The 10224-nt window shown below is 44.0% G+C and overlaps 1 protein-coding gene across 1 annotated transcript in view; it reads right to left on the bottom strand.

Moving 5' to 3' along the window:
• Positions 1 to 2650: 2650 nt before the first annotated feature.
• The window catches only part of TMEM64 (transmembrane protein 64), a 50640-nt gene continuing 43066 nt past the window's right edge, over positions 2651 to 10224 (bottom strand). The window contains exon 3 of the mRNA XM_088471390.1: positions 2651 to 9055. Within this exon, the coding sequence (XP_088327516.1) occupies positions 8882 to 9055 (174 nt within the window). The 3' untranslated portion in view covers positions 2651 to 8881. The remainder of the gene's footprint in view (positions 9056 to 10224) is intronic.

Here is a 10224-nt window from a genome sequence, read left to right as displayed (position 1 = left end):
GACCCCTAAGTCACCTGTGCTCAAGCATGGATATCCTGAAAAACCTGGACTGTAATGGCAGAGTTTAGGTACCTCTGCTCTATGGCATAGACGCAACTAACCAAGTGCTCATTCTGGGCCTCATTTACATTTTGCCGCAAAAATGAAGAAAAAAAAAGTATATAGCGTTGCATGTATCTTAATATATGTGCTGGTGGCAATCCAGGGCACAGAGAGGTTTAATGCAGAGATGTAGCCATCATTACCAGCAACACAGAACATGGCAGAATGGCCACAGGACGTGCACAGATGCGCATCCTTGAAGTGTATCACAGGGATATTTGGAAGCTAAAGATAGAGGCATCTGTGAGGGGCGTGGCTGAGTTGCATGGCCACACCCTTATTATAGTCATTGTACAACTGACAGCCTCTGACATGCTTCTCCAAGCACAGGGAGCTTCATGCCTAAAGGCGCGTATCCACATACCGATATTAATGCACGACTGAACGATAATGACATCGCTCATTAATCATGCAGTGATCAGGTAATAAAATGTTGGAAACGACTAGCGATGCGCGCTCCCGTTGGTCGTTTCCGACATCAATCATCGCCTGAACATGCCGGTCAATCTGCCGATAACGACAGATTGGCCTGGTTCAGGGATGAGGGAGGGTGCCTGCACTGAACGACATATCGTTCAGTGTAGGTACACACAGGGATGAGGAACGACTGTACAATTACAATGTTGCAATCGTACTGTCGTTACCCCATCGCCTAATGGATACGCAGCTTAAGACACGCCCAGCTCTGATTACACTCGCAGTTTGGTATCTGCTACTGGCAAAGCCCATTACTTTCCTTGTTCCTTGAGAATTTTCCTGATGCGTGCTGTCCCTGAGACTGTACATCTCCCGTGGACCCCAATCAGAACTCCAACACTGTGCGCACTCTGTCTGGATGCATCAAATATCGACAGTACGTGGGACTGTGTCCAAGACTCTCCTTCACAGTCCGGACCTTTCTGTGGGTTGCACCACATCGCTATGCAAAACATTCATTACATGTGTTGTATTAGTAGCACTACATAGTTCACATGCTAAAAGCTACAGTGCGGCCACGTGGCATGTAATTCATACCAAGGGGTCGACTTAATTATGAGATATACCAGCAATGCCAGCGCATAGCTCACACTTACAGTAGCCAAGAAATTGTGTATTTTTGTACACTCCCCTATGGGTCTGTGTACAAAACTACACGTATAATCGGAATTGGTATGAAATACCGATTCCCGGCAGCGCCTGGCCGACATCAGCAGAGATCCCGGCAGCGGAAGCCCGACAGCGCTGGAAATCCTGATCGTGGATAGGTAAGTATTGTCTAACCTAACCCCCCTAACCCTCCTTAGGGGTGCCTAACCCTAACCTCCCCCCCAAGTGCCTAACCCTAATCCCCCCTCTAAGTGCCTAACTCTAACCCCCCCCTTCCCCGCTGCCTAAATTTAAGTTCACCGAGGGGGTGCCTAACCCTAACCCTCCCCCTAGCCTAACCCTAACCCCCCCCCGGGTGCCCTAAACCTAACCCTCCCCCCCGCGGCTGTCTGCTCGCGGCGCCCGGCATCGCTACGATCGGGATGCCGGGCGCCGGTCTCCCAGCGTCGGGGAAATGCCGGGCGTCTACATCTAGACACTCGGCATTTCACCTTCGTTGGAATATGACAGTCGGGAAGCCGGCTGCCGGTATTAAGGCAGTCGACTTCCCGATTGCATACCGTATAATCATCTGAAGTCCAAGTTGGCTGCAGTTATATGGCCACACAGCCCCTATCCATCCACTTGTGAAAGAAGCTGTTATCATTATCAGCGTCCATTTGCACCAGTACAGTCCTTGGTGCTAGAGATCTGTTTGATATGAGCCAGCTCTGAATGGTCCACAATTCTGTCTGCACATCCATGGAACACTTATCATACATGCAGGCGGCCCTTTACCACAGATATGCCCACTCAGCTGGATATGCAAAATCGCCTGGAGATGGTCAAGGTTGTTTATGGTTGGCTGTATGTGCGGTATGAGAAATCACAAAACTCACCCACAAAACAAAAGCTGCCCCTATGAAGTCATTAGGAGCCAATACCTCATAGTTACTAGTGAAGTCAGTCAGTCTGTGATGCCAGTGGTGCCTAGTGAAGGGATAGGCTACATTATTCATAAACCCTATCTATCAACTTTTCAAGTTGTGAAATTGGGACAAATGAGCCGCTCCACCGCCCACCAGTAGGGGGTGCGCGGTCAGGGCAATTGGGAAATATAATTTAGCCCAAAAATGGCTTCTGCTGGGTGTAGATGACAGGCACTCTCTAAAAGGAACAGTGCTTAGATCAGTGATTCCCAACCTCGGTACTCAAGGCACACCAACAGTCCTGGTTTCAGTGATATCCATGCTTAAACACAGATGGTTAAAGCAAAATAACTGAGGTACTAATTAAGTCACCTGTGCTCAAGTATGGCTATTCTTAAAACCTGGACTGTTAGTGTGCCTTGAGGACCGTGGTTGGGAACCCCTGGCTTAGATGATCAAAATGAATGAATTAAAAAAAGTGAAATAAAACGTATATAAACGCAAAAGCATTTTAGGACACAAATATATGCTATAAAATATTTTAATAACTTGCATACATTTATGGAAATTAAATTTTTCTTTCAATAATATATATATGTAAAACTCTTGAACTAATGTTGCTTTTAATTGCACACATTGTAAGCAAAAGGCGCAATTACTGGATACTAGAAAATATTTCCCTTAACTATTAGGGGTCTATTTACTAAGCAGTGTTAGGAGACAGAGTGAAAAGTGATAAGGTGCCAGCCAATCAGCTCCCAAATGTCATTTTTAAAACACAGCCTGAGAGATGGAAGTTAAGAGCTGATTGGCTGGTACCTCATCACTTTTCAATCTGTCTCCTAACACTGCTTAGTAAATAGACCCCTTAGTCTGCTTCAGCATAAAAGCATGATAAAAATTTGTAACATTTGTCAAACTACTGCGCATCACAAATTACATTCTAGAATCAATTCAAATCTACATAGACAAATTAAAATAAGATCTTTGTGTTACTGAAGATTACGTTTTAAAGTGTACAACAAGAGTGGACAAAAACTGTTCAAAAACAAAACCCTACAAACACAAAAAGGTATAATCAAAGAGAAAATAGCTTAGCTGAGCAAATATTCAGACTGAAAGCTCTGTGTAGCTGTATGCTCGTTCCTCGTATGCATAGATGGGAACTTACTATTCATTCTTTGGGAAAAACAGTTTATATGCAAGTTTTTGTCATGGTAATGCTGGATGGCATTCACTTCCACTGCACGAGTACAGTGGGCCTGATTCAGAGACGGGCGCTCGCTCTGAATCAGGGCTTTTTTTTGTTTGTTTTTTGTTCGGCCTCCTGGCCGCTCGCATAGCTGTGGGTGACCACCCACAGCTATTGCGAGCAGCCAGGTTGATGGTCGCGATGGTCAAGACCATCGGGCTTGCGACGAGACCCTTGTGGTAGGGTCTCGTGGCCGCAAGCCCCAGAGAGCTTCTGGCTCTAATAGAGCCGGAAGCTCTCCCACTGACATCACTGGTGATGTCAGTGGGGCCGCCCCCCAACGGCAGGTGTTCCTTCGGGAACGCCTCCGTTTGGCCAGCCACCCCCCCTGACCGCCTACCAAACAGGGCAAGCTGTCAATCACCATCGACAGCTCGCCCCCTTTGGTGCAAGACCCGGAGCGACGGAGCACCCGTCGCTAGCCGGGTCTCGCGCATGCGCACCACGGAGATGGCTCCTTCGTGCGCATGCCCAGTGGGCAAACATCGACCCGGTTGCGAGCGCTCAGCGCTTGCGACCGGGTCTGAATCAGGCCCAGTCTACGCTGTCACAGTGAGATCACTTATTGCTAATGAGTTGATCGTCTTTATTTTCAGGGAGAGGACAATCTTGCATTCAACTAATTAACTTGCCTGCTACATCCAGACTGCTGAACCCGCTACCACTCATCATTTGCCCAGGACAGATAAGAATCAGTGTGCACCGGGCATTGCTTGAATCTCTGTCTAATTATTTTTCATGCTCTGTTTTCTGACAACAGTATTTATGGGAGAGAAGCTAGAATTTTAATTGATTAGGTTCAGTTATTTACTTTTGAACTGCAATTTAAATAATGGAGAATAATGGACACTTTTAAAAAAAATATTATTTAACATGCAGACCACAGTGGTGCGTGAAATATTATACATATATCATTGTTCACTAACTGCCTTTCCATACGCACACAATCACCACCACAAAGTCAGTTACGACATAGCGTAAAAGTATTTTTACTTTCAATTGTATATAAAACCGCTTTCATATCGAAATTCCGGGTCTGACCCGGAGGTTGGAAGAGGGTTTCAATCCTGATCAGACCCGATACTTCCCCAGCGCCGACCAAGGATATTCCCGAGTCGGTGACGTTCACACCGGAGTCGGGTCTGCAGAGACCCGGCTATTCCGGCATTGAAGTGGACGCTTGGAGATGACATCTCCAAGCACCGCTGAAGCTGGCCAATTGGCAGGCATGCGGCACAAATGCAGGTCACCGTGACCAAGATTGCGCAGTTTACACTGCAGGGTTTCATGTGTTATTCCCGTGTTAAACCCTGCAAGTTACCTGGGTTGGATAGCTGGGTCATCGACCCGGCAATCCAACCCTTTCCCCTTTTACACCAAGGAGCTACCTGGGTTAACCCTGCAATAACCCGGGTTTTTTGGTGTAAAAGGGCTATTACAGTCCTATTGATGCTCTAACTCAGGTGTTCCCAACCACGGTCCTCAAGGCACACCAACAGTCCAGGTTTTACGCAAAGCCATACTTGAGTACAGGTACCTTAATTAGTACTGCAGTTATTTTGATTTAACCATCTGTGCTCAAGCTTGGATATCACTAAAACCTGGACTGTTAGTGTGCATTGAGGACAGAGGTTGGGAAATACTGTTCTAACTGCTTCACATCTATTTATTTGGGTATTTTATGTACAGACAAGAACCAAATAAAGGAAGAAAGCACTTCATTAAGGGATACAAAGGAGGCGGAGACTAGGTCCCTCCACCCAAGTGTGGTTCCAACGTTAAATATTTAATAATCCATTATTTTAAAGGATATTTCTAAGAATAGAGGTAAAAGCCTATTTAATACCCCTTTCACACAGAAAAACAAATGACCGGGTAAAGTACTTTTTTCTGGTTATTTGCTGATCAACACTGGTCCTTTTTCTGTGTGAAAGGGTCAACCCAGGTCGAAAGTCCTGGGACTTGGACCCTGGCGTTTACCAGGGTCTGAAACCTGGCTATTTCGACCCGGGTTGACCCTTTCACACAGAAGATCAGGAAATTACCGGGTAGAAATGCTTGACCCGGTAATTTGCTTTTCTGTGTGAAAGGGGGGGGTCAGGCTGGGACCGGAGAAACGACACGGGACTCAAATGCCGGGTTTTAGGGACATTTCTGTCTGAAAGGGGTATAACTAACACTCTTTCCTCAGGAAAGGACCTGAGACATTATTCTATAAAAGGGAATGGAAATTGGTGCTTAAGTTGTTAGAAATTGTCCATCTTTGTACTCCATATTCTGCCAATAATGTATGAATATGTAGGCTTTTGTGTAACAGACTTGTATCCCCATGTGTTCACATGTGCGACATATGCCCAGGCAAGTCTGTGAGGAAATGTACCTCGTGTATCTGCACCAGCCCTCTAATAGCCACAAGACGACGGGGATAGCCATCGCCATCATTATCTAACACAGCTGTACTCACCATGCAGCACTCATCCGCTGTTACTGTGGCACTTCAGAGTAATCTTCGTCTCATCCATTTTTAAACTAACACTTGAGGCGGTTTTAACAGCAGCAGGTGTGCTGAGCGCTCGGAGGCGCCGCCAGCGTAACTCCCCAGAATGCCGTGCTCAGAGTGGAAGTGCGCTCATATATCCTCACAGCAGCGGGGCAGGGCAGGTGGCATGTAGATAGTGACAGGAGAAGGGTCCATGATTGATTGCCATTGGCGATGAGCAACAGAGAGGGGGGGGGGGGATTGTATTTAATTATATTTATGTGGAAGATGCAACTTTTTAATTTATTATTAATTGTAAAGAACAGTATTCTCTCAGGTATGACACATCATTACACTATTATATTGTGTACAAATAGGGTAATAGGACAGCAATTACTACTAACCATCTCTACACCATCATTAAAAACCATCAAACACAACCTGTAAAATGACAGTTAGGAGCTGATTGGCTGGTACTTTCTCTCTCTTCAAGGCTTATCTCGCCCTGTATTTGAAAAATGACAGAAGCTGATTTTTTGGGAACTTTGGGGTTTATGTACTAAGCCTGGGAGAGAGATAACGTGGATGGAGATAAAGTACCAATCAATCAGCTCATAACTATCACTTTACAGACTGTGTTTGAAATATGACAGTTAGGAGCTGATTGGTTGGTACTTTATCGAAGACCACTTTATTTCTCCCCACGGCTTAGTACATAGACCCCTTAATCTCTTTCTAAGCATTGATAAATCTCCCCCACAGCCTGTAAAATGACAGAAGCGGATTGGTTGGTGCTTTCTCTCTCTCCACGGTTTGATAAATCTACCCTGAACTCTGAAGCAGCAGATGACAGCAAATATACAACCATACAGGCACAATCATAAAGAACTATGGGAGTGATTTACACCATGAACTATTCACTACTTAATGTATACTTAAAGTTATCACGCTAGTTTCTTGATTGTCTAATACTAGTCATTTATAGTTTAACTAGCTAAAAGGAATGCATTTATATAATCACACTATAGGTAACTGGCTGAAACAAACCAAAATGCATGCAAATAAAAACACACACACGATAACTGTAGACTAAACACGAATGAAACACATGTTCCATTTGGTGATAAGACTGAAAATAATGTAAGTACACCATTTGCCCACTCTTGCTGTTATTGTAACGTATTTCTATTTTGTGAACAATACTATACAAGAAACTGTATATATGTAAGCATTATTCCAGTTATTTGAGTTGTACAATTATAACTTAGAACAGATTCAAGGAAAATTTGTTTGCTCAAATAACCAATTTGTTTATGGTTTCCATTGAACACACCATGGGTTATATTATAGATTAACATCCCAGAACCGATCTGCAATAACTCAGATAAAAATTCACATCTTAGCGTCCTGAGTAAAAAAAGAGGTGCGTTTAGCCATCACTGCATACAAATACAGCACACTTTTCTTAAAAACTGAAAAAATGTGCAAAGCAAGACAGACAGCAATGTACTAAAAAGTACCACCAGTTCCCTACACACTCCCTAGAGGAAGCCATTTTGTGGGCTAGACCAATGGTCACCTAATGTCAAGACCTGCTTATCAATTCCCTAGGAATCAGTGAGGCACTTCCTTCAGGGACTTCAATGGTTGTCATGAATACTTGTCCTGCCCTCAAAATGGCTGTCTCTATTGTGTGTATGCATCAGGTGCACTTTAAATACACAATTCAAGAAATGGCTGCATTTAAGTTGTTTTAAAGCTTATTTTACAAGTGAAAAATAAATAAAACATAAAAAAAAGTTAAAAGGCCACTCAAAAGTACGAGCTGCAGACAGTCCAGCATTTGAAATGCAGTGATCCAAAAAATGTCCATCATATTTATATACACATGTGGAAGATGTACCTTTTCAATAAGTAATCATTACACAATTACAGCTACATCTACAAAATAAGAATAACTTCAATATACACATATTGCCATGTACTATATTAATAAGTGTGTTGTGTACCGTCTAATGTACCAGCAAGACATACACAGTGTTTGGATGTTGACCATAAAAAAAAAAAGGCCAGAATTACCTACAATATAATTGTGCCCTAGAGATAGGTAGAAATAGCGATCCAATGAAATTCTTGTGAATCCAGCAGTCCGTTCATTGTTCCCTGCCCAACGTCAAACCCTGCTGCTCCCTTCATACATTAGTGTATTTAACACCACCCGATCTACATGCAGCCCTATCGGAGAACAACTGTCTGTAAATCTGGTCCTCGGCATAAACATGGCTTTTACCAGCAACAAACCAAAACTCCAGCTATGTAACATGGAAGGCCATCATTTCAACAAAACACAGCCGGTTTAAGAGCACTTTATAGGGGGTAAGCTTGAATAGTTTCCCTAATGGTCGTCTGGTTATCAAACAATATCTATGCAATTGTTAAAGACCATTAAACCTAAAATACAATTTATTTTATATCATATAAAATAAAAATATATCCTATATAGACAAACACCTTGACAGAACATTGTATTTACAGAAAATGTAGCCTAGTGTAGCTTTTCTCCATTTAAAACTGAACTCCAATGGGAATCCTGACAGGAAGTGTGCTGTGCATAGGAAAAATTACTCCCCCATGAGAAAAACATTAACTGAAATTACTTAATTTCTGTGTGTGAATGTTATTAGTAGCGCTTTTATTGTGTTTTAGGTTTAGTGGTCTTTCAACAACAATTTAAAAGCTATATATAAACTATTTTTTTTATACAAGTTACTTCTCTTCATTTGCATATGAAACTTGTGCAGTAATAAATAAATATGCCACAACATATTGTTCTTAAGAGCTGTGCAGGAAAAGTGCATTGTATAAGCCATGGCACACTCAGAATGCAAAGTCTGACGAATGCTTCCAATGTGGAGATTCCAGTAGGTGTCCTTGCAAAGGGAAAACGTTTAAGGTTCATTTGGAAAGTTCTGTAGGAATTGGTTGCTACCTTCAATGAAGGAATAGTGATCTGAGTCTTGGCAATAAAGGAAGGCTGCACGGCGTGCACAGGAATCATACAATGTTAATTCCATCCAAAGAGAACAAGGTCCTTTTGCCGCAGAAAGCCGAGCTGCCACCACCCAGTTGGCCGCCTTTCAGTTCCATCTCACAAGCCATGATGGCTGCATTCAGCTCCACTTGAGCCCGGTGGACAACATAAAACATGAGCACTATGCTGATCATAATCTGCAGAAAACATAAACCAGTTGAAAAAATATATAAAAATTGGTTTAGAAACATAACAAGCATGCTTACATGTGCTGGAAATAGGTACACAAGTCTAACAACCAAACACCACTACGATTTTCAACTCGGTTGCTTCTATCTGAGTAAAGAATAGCCAGCCAAAGGTTACACAACCAATTGGGTGCTCATGTGCAATGCATTATTCCAGCCTCTGTACACCTTACTTTACATACAGAGAACCAGAACACAGCCCTACTTTATATGGAAACCTAGGGGTATATTTGCTAAAGTTCGGGTTTTTAGAAGTGAAGATGTTGCCAATATCAACCAATCAGATTCTACTTAACAGTTATCTAGCACCTTCTAGAAGATAATAGCTAGAATCTGATTGGTTGCTATGGGCAACATCTCCACTTCTAAAAACCCACACTTTAGTAAATATACCCCGTAGGAAAAAGTGATGTATTTTACCAATGGCACTGTCAGGCAAGTTTTCCTGATCACCAAGTTAACCACTTGTCTGGCGTGGTTGCATCAGATGCGACCACACCAGACTGTGCTTTCCCCGACATGTTTGCATCTGATGCAACCAGTCAGAAGCGCCCACTAGGCGTTTGCAGGAAGCTAATTTTCCAGCAGCCGCCTATATCAGAGGGACCTGCTTGTCCCTTTACACCCTCGGCTCCCCCTGGCCACAGTGATCGGGCACCCGGCGGCACCCTCCTCCCAGCGTGGATGCAAGGGCAGCCGTGACTTCCATAGAAGCTGTAGCTGCAGCTGTGTCCTGGTCACGGTGGCCAGCAGTGATAGGACAGCCAGCATCACCCCTTCACTAAAAGTAGTAGCCGCGGCTCCTGCTGTGTCCCCGGGTGGCAGGCGGGACACCCACCCGTCGCGGCTACTGGGCAGCAGTGATCACACTAGAAGCAGTAACCGCGGCTCCTGCTGTGTCCCCGGGAGGCCGGCGGGACACCCACCCGTTGCGGCTACTGGGCAGCAGTGATCGCACTAGAAGCAGTAACCGCGGCTCCTGCTGTGTCCCCGGGTGGCCGGCGGGACACCCACCCGTTGCGGCTACTGGGCAGCAGTGATCACATCATATTTCTTTGGCTGGGGAGGATGGGGTTATCTAAAAAAATATGTTTAAAATGTATACAGTAACACATGAG

This window comes from Taudactylus pleione, unplaced genomic scaffold (assembly GCF_031769625.1).
Source record: "Taudactylus pleione unplaced genomic scaffold, aTauple2 ptg000114l, whole genome shotgun sequence".
Classification (NCBI taxonomy): Eukaryota; Metazoa; Chordata; class Amphibia; order Anura; family Myobatrachidae; genus Taudactylus; species Taudactylus pleione.
This window is presented reverse-complemented; position numbering and strand designations above follow the sequence as displayed.